General features: G+C 40.6%; 2 protein-coding genes across 13 annotated transcripts in view; one reads left to right on the top strand and one right to left on the bottom strand.

Annotated features, from left to right (window-relative positions):
• TNNT2 (troponin T2, cardiac type) overlaps nt 1-15,855 on the bottom strand; it is a 311,842-nt gene that overhangs the window by 259,933 nt on the left and 36,054 nt on the right. The gene's annotated exons all lie outside the window — the stretch shown is intronic.
• PPP1R12B (protein phosphatase 1 regulatory subunit 12B) overlaps nt 1-15,855 on the top strand; it is a 139,691-nt gene that overhangs the window by 48,594 nt on the left and 75,242 nt on the right. For 6 of the 12 annotated variants that reach the window (XM_063143914.1, XM_063143930.1, XM_063143946.1 and 3 more), the window contains exons 10-14: nt 731-931; nt 1,837-1,922; nt 3,367-3,492; nt 6,856-7,038; nt 8,657-8,842. In XM_063143914.1, the coding sequence (XP_062999984.1) occupies nt 731-931; nt 1,837-1,922; nt 3,367-3,492; nt 6,856-7,038; nt 8,657-8,842 (782 nt within the window). Of the gene's footprint in view, nt 1-730; nt 932-1,836; nt 1,923-3,366; nt 3,493-6,855; nt 7,039-8,656; nt 8,843-15,855 lie in introns of those variants that run through there. The other 6 variants (XM_063143923.1, XM_063143896.1, XM_063143972.1 and 3 more) reach the window with 4 other exon arrangements.

Here is a 15,855-nt window from a genome sequence, read left to right on the forward strand (position 1 = left end):
GGGGCAGTATCCTACATCTGCCCACCAGTGGGATTCACTGCTAGTGCAATGGGGAGCTGGTGATTCTTAAACTGGAAATAAGCAGAAACATTCATTTCTGGAAGTGGATGGAACTTGCAGAAGGGTCCCACAGGTGCAATAGCAGAAATATTGGATACTGCCTGTGGATTTCATCATGCCAATAGTTAAACAGTGGCCAGTATGTGGGGTTAATCTGGTATCTCTGACCAATCTGTTTGGATAGTTTTGGTGGCTGAATATTTAAACATTTGCTTTTGTGAGATGCTAGCCATTCATGAGAGTTTTTCTCTGCACGTGTTTTAACATTTGTTTTTGTATTATAGCTGCTTTGAATGTCTGAGGGGTGGGGGATCTCAGTCCTGAAACAAAATGGGTTGAATTTTCATAAATTATCAGGGTTGCATCTGAAGAAATTTTGTAATTGCATAACTATAAAATAATTCATGTGTTCAGAGATGTGTTTTAGAAGGCTATAATGTTTTTCTGTCATTTGTAATATGTAGACCTAGCTCTTTGAGTAATGCACTTTTGATAATATTGGTAAAAGCGATACCATATATTTTAGTGCTATTATCTTTAATGTGTGATTTTTAAAATGTTTTACAGTTGCAGTTATTTTGGATTGTATGTTATTCTCAGAGTAGTAAAATTATTTGGGTGTTCAGTTCTCTTGAAATAGCTCCAACCCTTCTTCATTACTCTTTCACAGTTTGCCCCATTGCTCAACAAGTCTGAAGAGCAAAAGGATGAATCTCCCTCCTCGTGGAGGCTGAGCCTGCGAAAAACCAGCAGCCAAAACACGCTTAGTGAAGGCAGTGTTCCTCGTGACACGCTGAGAGAAAAGGGTGACTCCATCTATCGCTCCTCCTCAACCCCTCGGATTTCTGCACTATTAGACAACAAAGAGAAGGTGCAGAATAGTCAGGCTTCCCTCACTTCGAAATGCATGGCTTCCTATTGTGTTAACGCCCTTTCTAGCTCATTTATGTTAAAGCAGGTTTTTATTTCTGGTGCTGTACTCAGTAGCTTTGAGGCAAAACAAGTACATCAGAATGGCCATACTGAATCAGACCAAAGGTCTGTCTAGTCCAGTGGCCGGCCAGCTGCCTCTGGGAAGTCTACAAGTAGGACATGAGTGCAACAGCACCCTCCCATCTGTGTTCCCCAGCAACTGGTATACAGAGGCATACTGCCTTCGCTATTGGAGGTAACATATAGCCATTGTGACTAGTAGCCATCGATAACCTTATCCTCCATTTATATCCTGACATTAAAAAGAGAACATAACAAGAGTGCTGCTGGATCACACTGAGGGTTGATCAGGTCTGGCATCCTGATTCCAACTATGGTTAAGGGAATGGATTCCATGGCTGCACATTCCTTCCCCTCTCCTCTCTTGCAAGCACATTTCCAGCCTAGGATTACATCAGGGTTGACCTTGACCTTAGTCAGTGCTAATCAAGGTTCACTCTTAGTTATGATTTTGAAACTAGCTTTAGATCCTGCAAGGCATGGAGAGGAACTGGGGAGATTTGAGTGAGTGTGGAGGGTCTAGAGAAACGGAGTGCACAATTTCAAACGGTGCCTGTTTCCCTTAATCATGGTTAATGGATTGGCAGCATCACATTTGTCCTGGCCTATAGGGAGCAAGGAGAACAAAATTTCTAATGAAAGAGTTACGATGAAGGGATAATCCTTATCTGTTTCCTCAAAATTTACTATTTACAAAGTACTTGAAAACAGAATATGTGTAGGTACCACTAGCATTTTTGACTGACAAAATCACTATCATTAAGGAATTTGTTTTTATTTTAGCAGGACAAGGACAACAAAATCTATTTCGCTTCAATAGCCCCTCGAAGGTTAAACAGTACAGGTGACATAGAAGAAAAGGAAAACCGGTAAGACCCTCTGAATTTGGGGCTTGTTGCTATTATTTATTACATTTATATACTGCCCCATAGCCAAAGCTCTCTGGGCAGTTTACAAAGATTAGCTTTTATAGATGTGAATATTCATGAATTGAATCTTTGGAAAAGTCTCTCTCTCTCTTACACCCAATAAATTTGCTCATCAATCCAGTTAGAGATATTTGAATTAAAGAAGAATTGTATGCTGAATGTATCCTCAGCTCTCCTCCCAAACACCTGTTTAAACTAAGCAGCAAATTATTTAGCAACACAGTTCCATTACTTGTAAGGCTTGGCTGCCTTTTTTTCCTCCTTAAAAACAGTAATCAGAAGAGGTGAAGCTATTTGATTTTTCCTTAGTATCACTGTGTGTTTTTCCCCTTCCACATGTTTCTTGGGAATCAATCTTAGTTGTAGGAATAACACAACATCTTGATTGTAGAGAAAGATGAATAACAGTAAATTTTAAATATGGAGAATAGGAACTGTCTTGCACTAGTTGAAAGGGTTAGTATAATGTGCAGCTATATTCATACATTATTAAAGTTCACTGTTATCTAACAATCTTTTAATCCTCTTCCCCAACTTGTGCTCTCGCGCTCGAGAGAGAGAGAGAGAGAGAGAGAGTACTCCAGTGGGAGGGGGAGGGAGAAGATTTAAAGAGATAGATAGATAGATAGAGAGCCATTTTGGATGTCACAATAAGCCATGCTGAAAATAAGCATGGTAGGCTGGTTGTTCGCCCATGTTACTCCCGACAGCTGAGCAGGCTTGCCGTGGCTTAATCTTCTAGCCCCCTCCTGGCACATAGCCCAAGGACCTTTGTGGCATAACTCTATCCCGGGAGTCTTTGCAGGAAAGGTTGGTGATGTAGCAGGAATATACAGTCTCTCTCTCTCTCTCTCTCTCTCTCTCTCTCTCTCTCTCTCTCTCTCACACACATACACACACACACACACGATCTGTTACAAATAGCCCTGTTCTTCAAATTTGATTGAATCTCCTATTACCACCATTCTTTTTATTCATACTTCAATCCTTAAATGTAATAGACATTTTGTTTTCTGATCTAGAGCGCATAGATCCAGTTCCTGAGCAAGATGATATTTTCTGTACATTTTGAAATTAATGTAAGCATATATTCTTTGCCATAGAAAGGCTGTACGGACCTTTGCATTCTGCCATGTTGTCTCCCAGCGGTAGCTTGTTGATAACCTTGGTATTTCACATGTATTTGGGCATAGAACTAGTTCAGAACGTAGAACTGTATTTCAGTCTGAACTCTATTTTGCTATTGACTGACACATTCCTTAATATTCAGTGTGACTAGTAATAGGATGTGACTTGGCTGTGAAAGTTTATCAATATATAAGAAACATGTCTGAACAGATTTCAGTTTAGATCCTTTCTCCACCCTCCAAACTTGTCTTTATAGAGAGTCTGCTGTTAATTTGGTACGGAGCGGTCCTTACAGCCGGCAACCGTGGAGGGATGAACCAAAGGGAAATGAAGCCCCTGCAAGCGGTGCACCTTCCACCTATGTATCTACCTACATGAAAAGGTGAGTCATATCAAAGACTCTGCTCTTGCGGGGGGATGACAGAACAGCCAACACCTAAAACTGAAACCTGTGACTGATGTGACTACCATGAAAATCAGGGAGGACAGAAGGATGTGATTTGGTAAGTCTTGCTTCTGTGTGCATGTGCTGAAAGAGATGAAATTGCATATGTCAGTATATTCACTGCTTTCTTTCCCATGTGGAGAAATTATATCCTGTGTAGGAAAGGTATTTTGTGCGAAGCAGCAGAAAGTGTCACTTTATTTCAAGGATGGTGACTCAGGGCCTGAATTCCAATTAGGGAAGAGTCTTAGAGGGGTGCATTCCAGCAGTGGCAGGCTAAGGACATGGGGAGAGACCAGGGACAGATGTAATTCTTAACAATTTCGACATTTTCCCATCACGTATAGACAACACAGATCAGTTCTATGGATGTCTACTCAGGAATAAGCTTCAATGCAACTGCTTTCAGGGCTGAAAAGCACAGCTCAATTCTAAACAAGTGACCCAGGAGTGAGCTCCACTGTAACAACTTTCATGCCTGCAATGCAAGGCTCAACACTATGCAGAGTATTTAAAGTTTAATAGCTTTAAGTACCCCGTTATTTCCAATCACCGATCAGAGATAAGAGCAGAAGAAGCTTGCAGGCTGGCTAGGGAATCCCTGGGGATCACATCGGGTGGTTGTAGGTTCCCCATCCCTGTTATACATAGAGACTTAGTGGAGGTTGGCGGTCCTGTTGTAGAAACCATGATATATCTGGATACTTAAGATAACATTTACTATTTAGGTTATTGAAAATCCTGTGTGGGTATGATTTCCAAATTTGCACCATGTGCTTATAGGAATTGCTTTGAAATATTGTAAAGATCAAGAAAGAGAATATGCAAACCATGTTCATATACAATCATATTTTTTATTTATTTCAGCAGAAAGTTTATACCTCTTTCAGTAGAAAATGATTATATGTTTTCCTTCTTTTTCTGACCTTTATATTGTTTCCAATAGGAATTGTTTCTCTCTCTTTTGGTATTAACGAATTGCCACAGTTACTATGGTTGGCCTATTCAGATATTGTGACTAGAAGCATGTGCTGTTGTTGCTGCTGCTAATCTCATCCTGAGCTTTATGTCTTTTGTGCAATTGATGACCCAGAACATCCATTGTTTGCCCAAATTATGAGGTGCAATGTATGTAGTGAGCAGTGTGACTAGTTTTTGAATACTCTGTGCAAACAATACAATAGGGATCCAAAGTTACACAAGGCTAGTTCTGCATTCCAAAGGGACTGGAACTTGAGGTCGTCTTTGAACAACTGCATTTCTATTATGCTAAATTAGATCCCATGAATTTGAGTAGAGCTTTCAGTTAATGTCTGAAGGACTGTCTATAGGATTAGTAAATAGATTTTTGCCTGATATGCCAGCAAAAACTAGCAAAATTGAACTTAACGGTTTGCCATTTTTGACACCATGTAGAAGTTCTCTGACCATAGATGATGATAGCCTGTTGTCACCTACTTCTTGTTATGCTACTGGTGTAATCTACCTCATATTGTATGGGCCTGTTCGGACAACATGATAAGCCATGGTTAGGCTGCCAACCCTTTTTCAGCAAATGGTTACCGAGCGTGTTTAAACCACAGTTATGTAGCCACCATAAGAACATAAGAAGAGCCCTGCTGGATCAGACCAAGGGTCCATCTAGTCCAGCACTCTGTTTGCACAGTGGCCAACCAGCCATCGGCCAGGGATGAACAAGCAGGACATGGTGCCCCAGCAGCTGGTGCACACAGGCTTACTGCCTCGAATGTGGGAGATAGCACACAACCACCATGGTTAAGAGTGATTCACATGACACTCTGAGTCATGCTTAGGACATACTTAGCCAGAATGTTTAGCTCAAAATGCTTAACCTCCATAGCATAGCATGTTGTCTGAACAGGGTCTATGTCTAGTAAATAGGTTGAGCCCAGGTTATTCCACTGACAGTCTCATCCCACTTATAGCCAAAACATTGACACACCTTTGGCTCCAAGATTGGCATACACCTCTAGACCTGACCTTTCTTCTTTGTCCCATCTCTGTCCGGTAATCTGTAAGGAGTTTCCTATCCCTGTGTGTCATGCTTTAAATTAATGGAGTGTGTTGGTCTAGAGGATCTTCAGATACTTTCTAGTTACATTATCCTTGTAGTTCTAACATATTTAAAATCCATTAACAAATCAGTTCATCCACACCTGTCCACAAAACACTTCAAAATCTGACTACAAATTTGATTTAATCTTTTCAGTTCTATTGCTTGAAAAGCTTCCCATGTCAGAGCATTTTTCAGAAGCACTATAGGAACATGTCACATAGGCTGCCTCTTAGTGAGGGAGTATTCCTGCAATAGTTAGCTTCTAGGAAATGCATTGCTTCGCTCCACGTTCTTGGATTGATACAGACTTGGTTTATGGTTAATCAAAGTGCCATTTGCTTGACTCTGGGAACAGGCTTTCAGTTTTTCCTTCAGCACTCTTCTGAAATCCTGGAATCCTTATTCTTTTTAAGCAAGATGGTAGAACAACACGGATGTGAATTTTTAAAATGTATAATTTATTGGTTAATGCAAATGGTTAAAAGCCTCTTTCATCAAACATTAAATATCATTATACTGTATACAGTATAAAATGTCAGGTGGACAATTATGGTTTATTATGAATTCCTTTCATTCCATTATAAATTATGGTTCATTATGAACCTGAATAGTGAATCTGGCAATTCTGAATGTAATAAATTAGAATTTAAAAAAATAGTCATCTATGTTGGATTCAGTGATCTATCTTATCTGTATGTAAAAGACTTATTGCAAGGTAGTGGGGTTTATGGCCCATAATCTCTTTGAAAAGACTACATACATGTTTTTGTTTAAAATTAGTTTCCCCCCGCCCCCAGGCGTAACAGAAGTTAGTGATGACTCTTTTGCCTGTGCCTGTACACTTTTTCATTCTTCCTCAAGCTTGACTTTAGCTAGCTTTCTCTTCACTTGGATATTTCTGGCTTTTCCTTCTCAGTCTGGACTCTTTCATTCTGTTCTGTGTCCTAATAGAATACCTTGGCATGAATATAGTACGCACAACCAAGTTCCTATTTCCATTTTTCTGTTCTTTGATCCTATTTCTTTATCTCTGATGTTTCTTTGACCTTGCTCATTTGACTTAGCCTAGGGAATTTTGACAGTCCAGACTGCATTTCTTGACAAGACTGCTTTCATTTTGCTGATACATAAATATTCTCTCAGCATCTAACCAGGGCCCTGTGCTGGTTTGCAACAATACTTTAGAGCTTCTCTGAAGAAAGTGATTTTCTGCTGTCTTACAGTGCTTCATTTGGTAGAAGTAGTGACCTCAGCAGTCCCTATATTTCAGCCAATCGCAATGCATCTTCTACTACCTCACTCACTTCCCTTGGTTCATCTACCTCATTGGGCACAGAGTGGCAGCTTGCCTCTCGCCCCTCATCTGTCAGTTCTAACACTACAGCACCAGTCCGACATTATACCAGGTAAGGGTTTATAATATGTCTAGATACCACTGAAGAGGGTTCATAAAAGAGCCCATTAAGTTTGGTGTCTAGGCAGTGATTCTTTATTATGTGATAAATTGGTCTGAAAGTTCTTCCCAACAGGTACTGCTATTATTTATTTATTACATTAAACAACAAAACTGCCTATTAGCTGAAGCTCTTTGGGCAGTTTAAAAGAGAATTCGTAAAATATTCTGGCTAGAAAGAAGGGCCATGTCATTTTTAAATGCCATATGGTGCTAGTTTATCTGATTAGAGTGCTGAACCATGTGTGTGTCTTTTTTTTTTTAGGTAATTTCTTGGCCATGATAGAGATAAGTGCAAAGCACACAAACCAATTACATCTGATTCTTTGGGCTCTGAATTTGTATATTACATAAATATTTAACCCCCTCACTCTTGCTTATTTGTAAACTCCCTTAAACATGCCAGTAACTTTCAGAACAGCCAGCTGTTTCATAGAGACTACATTTTAATCTTTACTGATACCTCTATAATACTAACCCAGGGGTGGAGAACCTCTGGTCCTCCAGAAGATGTTGAACATCAATCTTGACCATGCTGGCTGTTGCTGATGGGAATCAACACTATCTGGAAGGCCACAGTTTCCCCACCCCTGTTCTAACCCAGCTTCATTGCATACTTTGTCAGTGTTGCTTTATGTACAGAAAACGAATAATTGTTGCAGACTTAATTATTTTAACAATATTTATAAATTGCTTATATGCAAGAAATTTCTAAGCGATGTACAAAAACAAGTCTTTGGCTCAGTTCAGACAACACATTAGTCAATGCAGTATGAAAACTCCACTCAATGGTTGAGTTTTTAGGAGGTACTCCCCACACAACATGTTCTAACTCCACCGTTGTGTGACAGTGAACTACCATGGAGTTGAGTAAAATCCATTGCGATGTTTGATTGACAGTTCCTCTGCCCTCTCTCCTCCCCTGGTCCTCCTGATGGTATCCCATCAGCCATTGCTGCAAAACAATCCTAGCTGTTCTCTGAGAGCGGCACTCCTTGCTCCTTTCGCCACTCTTGCCATGGAACTCTGTAGCCAGTGGAAAAAGTCAATTCAACGCAACCGAAAACTTCATGGAGCCCGCCACACAACACGCAACACAACAGTTGTACAGGAACTCTCCTCTGCGCAGCATGGATATTCTGCGTGGAGTGTTTTCCCTAAAAATTCCACCGTTGCATGAAGTTTCCCTGCCAAACAACACATTTCTCAATGATGTTGTAAAACCCCCACCATGGAGTTCTAAAACCACCATTGAGAAATGTGTTGTCTGAACTGAGCCTTTATCTTCCTGGGATCACCAGCTGGGAAAAGTATGACGCCTGCCAATTTTGTAGTGGTAGGGCATTCCAGAGAGTGGGCGCTGCAACACTAAAGGCCCTTTTCTGAACCACAATGAATTGAACCTCTACCAGGACCTAATGAGCACAGCAGCCACACAGGCTGGTAGGGGATCAGACTTAAATTTTATGCAATAACTTCTTTAATGATTTAACTTATTTGTTTCACATTCTCCCTGCCCTCCACCCTCGGATGCATTACAATTATGCACAAGCCTGTTTTATATTTTTCAGATCCCCTTACCGGCAACCAACTGACTCTACTGTAGAGAAGAGCACAGAGGGCAACTCTTCTAGCATTCCGTTAAGTGCCATAACAAATCTCACTGTTCCCAGTAGTGCCAACGGTGTTACAACTGCCAACTCCAATTCATTGACTGGAACAGAGACCTCTGCTGGTGATGCCAAGGATCGCAGAAGGTTAGGAAGCCTCTTGGTAGTTATTCTGTGTATACCTGTGTATATGCCTGTGGCCCAGTCTGCTGACCAGCAAATCTTTCCATTTACCTTCACATTGCTTTAACAATAGATAAAAAAACTTTCCCCCGTTTACTACTTCATTTTCTCCTAGAACCTGATCAGACAGTTCTGTAGAGCCAGAGCACTATCTGTGGGCAAAGACATGTTACAAATATATTTCAGCGAATTTACTTTTAGTGGAACTCATACTATTCATTTGAAAATACTTGAGATGGGCGTATTCATCCATTACTGTATGGAAGATTTTGTAGATTTGGCATTTGCAGTCAAAATATGACTTTTGTTTGTGGAAAATGGGTCCCAACCACTGTTTGTAGCTTGGATAAGCTTTCCGTGTGTGTGTGTGTGCCTTTTTTCTTATCTCTGTGTATTTCATGCAAAAACTTGGGGGAAAGTGTAGGAATGTTTTTATGCTTCCGCTATCAGTTGTCTTCTTTTGAACACATACCTTCTCTAGGATATTAGCCATCTTCATTTGTATAACAAAGCCTTGGGATTCTGCTCAGTCTGGTTGTGTTAGAATGTTTTAGAATGATAGATTCCATGAAAATGCCATCGCAAGCAGTTGCTGAAATTTTCTACAGTACTATGCTTATCTGTTACTATTTATTTATTTATTTATTTATTTTATTTATTACATTTATATACCACCCCATAGCTGAAGCTCTCTGGGCGGTTTACAACTATTGAAGTATACATTATTTTTGCCCACATGTTTTGAAATTACCACGACTACGTAAAAGGACGTGCTTTATGGATTAATAATCTCCTCAGTAATATGGTGTATGATAGATGCCTGGTATTCTGTGGGGCAGTGAGGGCAATGGGAATTGCAGTGGGCTTCAAAATAATGAACACAGGCTTTTTTCTCCCCCACCCCAACCTGGTGATTAAGCTCTGTTGAGATCATCTCACTTTCAAATGAGATTAAAGCAGATGCTATTTAAATGGTGACCAATTTTTGGATTTAAACTGGATTCTGAGAAATGTATATAACCTAGTTGGGAAACTACTGATTTTTTGAAAGGGAGCCAGATAGTTTAAAATGGAAAATGGCAGGCAACTGCCAGATATCACAATATGGGCTTTCAGCACTTAATGGCAGCTGTCACAATAGCACATTCATCTAATTCAGTGTTCCCAAACCTTCAAGTTGCTCTTAGCAACAACAACATAAACTCCCAGACTAATATTAGATCATTAAGATGCCTCCATAACAGGCAGCCTCAACTTGCCTATTTGAAGCTACTAGATTAAAACTGAAATGCATTGCTAGATTTAGGGAGGAGGGAGTAAGCCAGCTGGAATGTCCTTCTCTTCAAAAGGCTGCTGCTTCACTGACGTAGAGGCTATAACTGACTGATTTATTCTCTCTTCTTAGTCTTGTTGAAGGAAATCTGGGAGATGCAGCCTTTGAACAAGTACCTTACATGTGTGATACCTTTATACAAACATCTAAAGCTCCTATGGACAAGCTCCTATTCAGTCCTGATTCATTCTTTCCGACAATGTGTGGGAGCTGCTTCAGTGTGATCCAGTCCTTCACTGCATCCAGTAACATCTGAATGGAGGAACCACATGAGTGGTCCCTCCCAAAAGGATGCCATTTGCTCATCCAGTGTGGCTTCTCATGCAGGCATTAGTGAAGCAGTTTAGGACTATACCAGCAGGAAATGACTCCTTTGTAGTTCTGGTAATGTACAAAGTGGGCCTCAGATAACACTTGACTTACACCATGATTCTAAGTGTCTAATTTCAGAATAGTTTTTGAATGGAGACTGCCATCATCTTCTGCTGAACCATGGAAGTTTGGGGATTAACTGTAGGCTTAGTTGATTACTAATGCATGTTCCTTTACCCTGAATTATTCTGCAGCATTATTTCAGTGTTGTGCTGAGTCAGCTGTCTTAAAACTTTCTTTGCATTCTTTGCTGTCTTAGTGAGTGAAATACGTTCATTTCCATCCTATGCAGAAGCACTCTGTCTTGACCTTGCCACTGTTTATTCACTCTTTGTATTAAAAACAGTAACTAAAAACATTTGAGACATGATTTCCAGATTTGTAGTCATATGGTTTAAAATATTACTTGTTTTGCAAATTGCAGAAATGATTAAGTTGCCTAATGGGATAAGGTCATAAATCTTTGTCAACAGTTGATTAAATAGTCCACGGTACACTAAATAGTCCACCGTTGACTATTCTGTTGTTTGTCAGGAGAAAACCATGCCACAGTTGGTTATTTTCAAGAAATAACCAACGCAAATAATCAACAGTGTGCAGAGTTGATTATCTGCACAACCATTGATTATTGCGTTGTGTGGCAGACTCCATTGATTATTTCCCATGCTTACAGAATCACGAGGCAAGAGCAGCAGAAACCCTTGCCACTCTTGCCCAGCGTGGCTCTATAGGGAGGGGAAATACCAATTGTGCTGTCCCTGGGTGGGGCGCTGCACAGCACCCCATGTGTTCCCACGGACATATATGTCCTTTTCCTCTGCTACAGAGGGAAAGTGCTGGGTACGGGGGACGCTAGGAACACCTGCTACTGCTTGAGAGCAGCAGTGGCTCCTAATGTCCCCTGTCGCTGGCTGCCACCACTTCGTGGTGAACACAATTTGTTACTATGCCAAGGGCAGGGGGAAGTTATCAGAAAAGACTCTCCTGACAACATCTGCCTCAGCATAGCAACAAATGGGGAAGGAGAAATTGCAGAGGGATACCATCCCCTGACAGGGGATACCTCCTTCCTCGGTGTGGCCATAGCAATTAGGGAGGGGGTGGCTATAGCAACGAGGGTTCGGCCTTTTTGCTGTAGCTACCACCTCCCTTGTTGCTATGGCCCCACCAGGAAAGGAGGTAGCGGACCGATCTCCTTTCCTATTATTGGAAGAGACACGTCCGCTGCTTCTTGCTACAGTGGCCGCTACCATATCAAGGAGAGGATATCGCTCCCCTGCTTCCTTGCTGTGATAGCAGCAGCAAAAGACGTGCCGTAGTCATTGCCGCAGCAACAAGCAGTGTCTCTCCTCTCTCCCCTCCCCACAGAATGGCAGCATCCCCAATATGGTAAACGGGAACCAGCGTCACCATTCAGTGGGTAGGGAGAGACGAATAGTCAACTCTGTGGGCTCCATGTGCACCATGGTTGAGCATTCGCATGTTGCGTTCAGCGCAACATGCTAATGCTCAACCATGGAGTGGACTATTCCCAAAGGGTTGACTATTGTGATGTCCGAACACAGCCATTAGAGCCTTGGTTTAAAAGGTCACACATACATATGTCTTAGATACCCTTACTTACATATTTGACCATTTACTTTTTTAATTGTAAAAAGAAATGCCTTTTTCCACATCTAGAGGACAAGTAGCATGATAATATGGTGGTGATACCTCCCCATGAGTAGCACATGTGGCAGCTTGGGATGATAGGAGGAAGAGAGCCATAGAAAAAGTATGAGAGCCTGGGGGTGGAGATAGACAGGCCGTAGGCATGGGAAAGCGATGGAACTGGCACAAGACAGATAGCATGTATGGGAGAGATAAGGACTGTGGGAAAGAAATTGATGAGATTTGGAGTGGGAGGGAGTGGGAGGGAAGATAAATTCTCCACTTTATTGATTAGGAGTTGTGCAGAGGAATATGTACACTGGAATTCACCAGCCAAACATTGGTGTTGGGCCTCTAGTCTTAATGTGTGTGGAGATGGGGGCTGGGATTTTTTATGCTCTTTTAGAGAGCTGTATTTTTTCCCTTTCAGCATAACCTGATGAAGGGTTAAATCAGGCCCATGGTGACCAAACAGTAGTATCTTAGGAATATGACTCATGTTTGAGGCTGGACAATCTTGTACAAATTCTTACTGACTGCCCAGCTTATCTGGGTTTTACTAGTAGCTCTTCAATGAGTAACTATTTTCTGGAGTCTAGACTTCCCTGAATTATTCCATTAAGTAGGCTGCTTTTAGCCATGGCTTCTCCCCACTAGGAAAAAAGAAAAGAAAAAAGAAAGTTAGTATGAAATAAAATCATTTTGGATGGAGAAAAGTCACATATGGGATTTAACCTTCAGACTTACTGCATCTAGTTATTTGAATTAAATAGCTTATCTTCCTAGAACTTGGCTTTTTCCCTTGTCCAGCCTAGTCAGGAAGCTAACATGCGGCACAAACAACTTCTGGTCTTTCAGTGCTGTTCCTTTATCTTTACTTTGAACTCTTTATTTTGCTGCCTGACTGTCACAATCTTGTTCATTTCTCCAGTTCATACAATCTTTGGGATAAGAATCAAATCTTTGACTTTTGAAGAGTGCCGTACATAGTTTATGGTGCTATTAATGTTTGATTGCAGTAGATAAATATGGCAAAAAAATGTCCCGAAAGCATTAAGAAAATGTCTTCTGAGACACTTTATTTATAATTCTTAATGTAGCCAATTCTAGAGCAAATTTCCCATTTTTAAACTGGAACTATGAACTAGTGCCTGGTCTTGCTTTTTTCCTCTTCTGTTTTCCTTTTTCGTCATGTCTTTTAGGCTGTAAGGTTGAGGACAGAGATTATTATGGATCTTTGTAATCTACTCTTTTGGCTGAAGAGAATGGTGAACTCCCTTCAAATAAACCATAACCTGAGCTTTGTTAAAATACTGTGTAGGCTCTATGTCAAGGCTGCCGGATTCAGTTATTGCTCTTAGAAGTGTGTGCATGCTTTTATTCTTAGACATATTTGAAAAGCCTGTTGCTTGGTACAGTTATGAGTTTATACCATAATAACAACAACAACAACAACAACCCGCCGTAAGAATAAATTTCTTGCCCTCAATAAGTATGAAATACATAAAATACTGATTAAAAACATAGATTGTTAAAGCATCCTAAAAAACATCCTAAAAGCATCCTAAAGCATGCCATAGCACCCTGTAAGTTAAGGGCAGGCAGTATGGTACCCATTGGCACCATTGTGCCTTCAGGCACCTTCCTTGGAGCTCTACCTCCCCTACTTAGAAAAAATACCAAAACCCTACTGGCAGCTGGGATTGCTTCAAAGTAAAGTGAGGGGCTCTAGCTTTTCCCATCTTTTATTTCCATGAATGCCTCTGAACTACATGTGGGGTTCAAACACCTTCTTAGGAAATGAAGATGTCAGGTAGCTGCAGACTAATGCTTTCATCGGCAGCGCACCCATTTTGTGGTGGTGCCTATGACAATTTCTTAAATTTCCAGTTGTGCTCACAGGCCCCAAAAGGTTGCCTACTCCTGCTTTAAGTGAGAAAAAAAAAAAGGCCAACGGAACAGTAAAATCAAAACTCCCAGATCTCTTTGTATGGATGGATGTATTTCTAGCCCTGCCTTCGATCAACAAGTTTGGATTTATTTCAGATTGAAGCGTTTCATTTCCTGGAGCATGAATATTTTTATTCCTGCATGAATAGAGTACTTAAGGTATTGTCTTCCTGGAACAAGGGGTCAGTGTCCCCCTCCCTGCTACATACTTGGTGCTGTGTTGGGAGAAGACAGCAAGGGCCTTCACACACTTAAAGAAGCAAGCAGTCATCCAACACCTGCTACTGAACGCGCTTATCAGCCATGCGTTTGTAGTTAATCTCTTTACGATAAAGTTGTCCTTTTATTAAAAGAGCTGCCAATGCTGGTGTGATGATGTAGGAGGGGCAGGAATTCTGCCTGCTATTTGATTTTCCATGTTCGGAAGAGGAAGCGTTGCGGTGGCTTTATCAGACATCAGGCTGCATTTTTATGTGCAAGAGGTCAGGGTGAGGAGTTGTGTGTTATTGTTGAAAACCTGGCTTCCTGTGCAGCAACTGAGCAGGTGTACTAGCAAAAGTTTCACCTCCTGGGCAGACGTTCTGAAGAAGTTCAAGGTGGGAGTTCAGTGCTACAATTTTTGCTAAGTGAAAAAACTGGAAGGTGGGCAGATTGAAGTAGATTGGCAGCTAACTAGACGTGATAAGCACTTGTAGACGCTTGGCTTATGTAGGAAATTAAGAGAAATACCAAAGACAACAAGTTAATATGTTGGGAATGTCTTACAGTTACAGTTTGCATGCAGCAAAATGACTGAAACATCTAGTTAAATTGCCTGTTTTTTTGTTTTGTTTTTTAGTGTTTACATTTGATTCTGCTCTTTCCTCTCAATACTAACTGAATGAATTGAATTTGTGTGCTTGCTAACTTTGGTTTAGGATAGGTACTTGACAATCTTTAACTGTGTATTCTTAGCAGTATTCTGTGCCTTAAGAAGATTTTTATAGTAAATGAATAGATAATCCAAATAAACTGTCTTATCCTTCATGTCTCTTGATGGATTGAGTTGGGAATAAAGTAGTCTGGGTGGGCTTTCATCTCTAACTTTCTTCTATTCTTTCAGTTGTAATTTTAGTAAAACTCTGTAGATTTTTCATTTAAATTGTTTAATGCACAATACATGTAGTAAATGTATTAAAAGTTGAGTGAAATATAAAACAAATAGGTGTCTAACAATTGAAGCTTATTGTGGCTAGCCTTTGTCCTTTGAAAAAATATGGAAGTTCCACATCTTTTCACTCCACAAGGTGGCGGCAGATCGCTTGCTGTCCTGCTTTTAATTTCTAAGGGGTTGGAGTACTTCCTAACTTTTTGGGGGGTACATGGGGGGAGGGCAGTGATGTTGTCTGTATGATCACTTCTCTGTAGAGGACCAGATTTCTTGCTCTCTAAGCAATGAATCAGCAAATCTTTTTCAAATTACAATAACTCTCTTATGAAAGTGAGGATATGGAGGAAATACTTTACCCTTCTGACGTATGGATATGACTGCTACTTCATGGGTTGCATGCTGTTACTTCTCTTCACTTTGGAAGAGTGTCCCATTGTCAGCTATAATATAAACTGAGATTTCACCTAACACAAATGTGTTTGCATATTCCAAAATGTTTATATTTGCCCTGAAAATAGCAGA

This window comes from Elgaria multicarinata, chromosome 1 (genome assembly GCF_023053635.1).
Source record: "Elgaria multicarinata webbii isolate HBS135686 ecotype San Diego chromosome 1, rElgMul1.1.pri, whole genome shotgun sequence".
NCBI classification, from domain to species: Eukaryota; Metazoa; Chordata; class Lepidosauria; order Squamata; family Anguidae; genus Elgaria; species Elgaria multicarinata.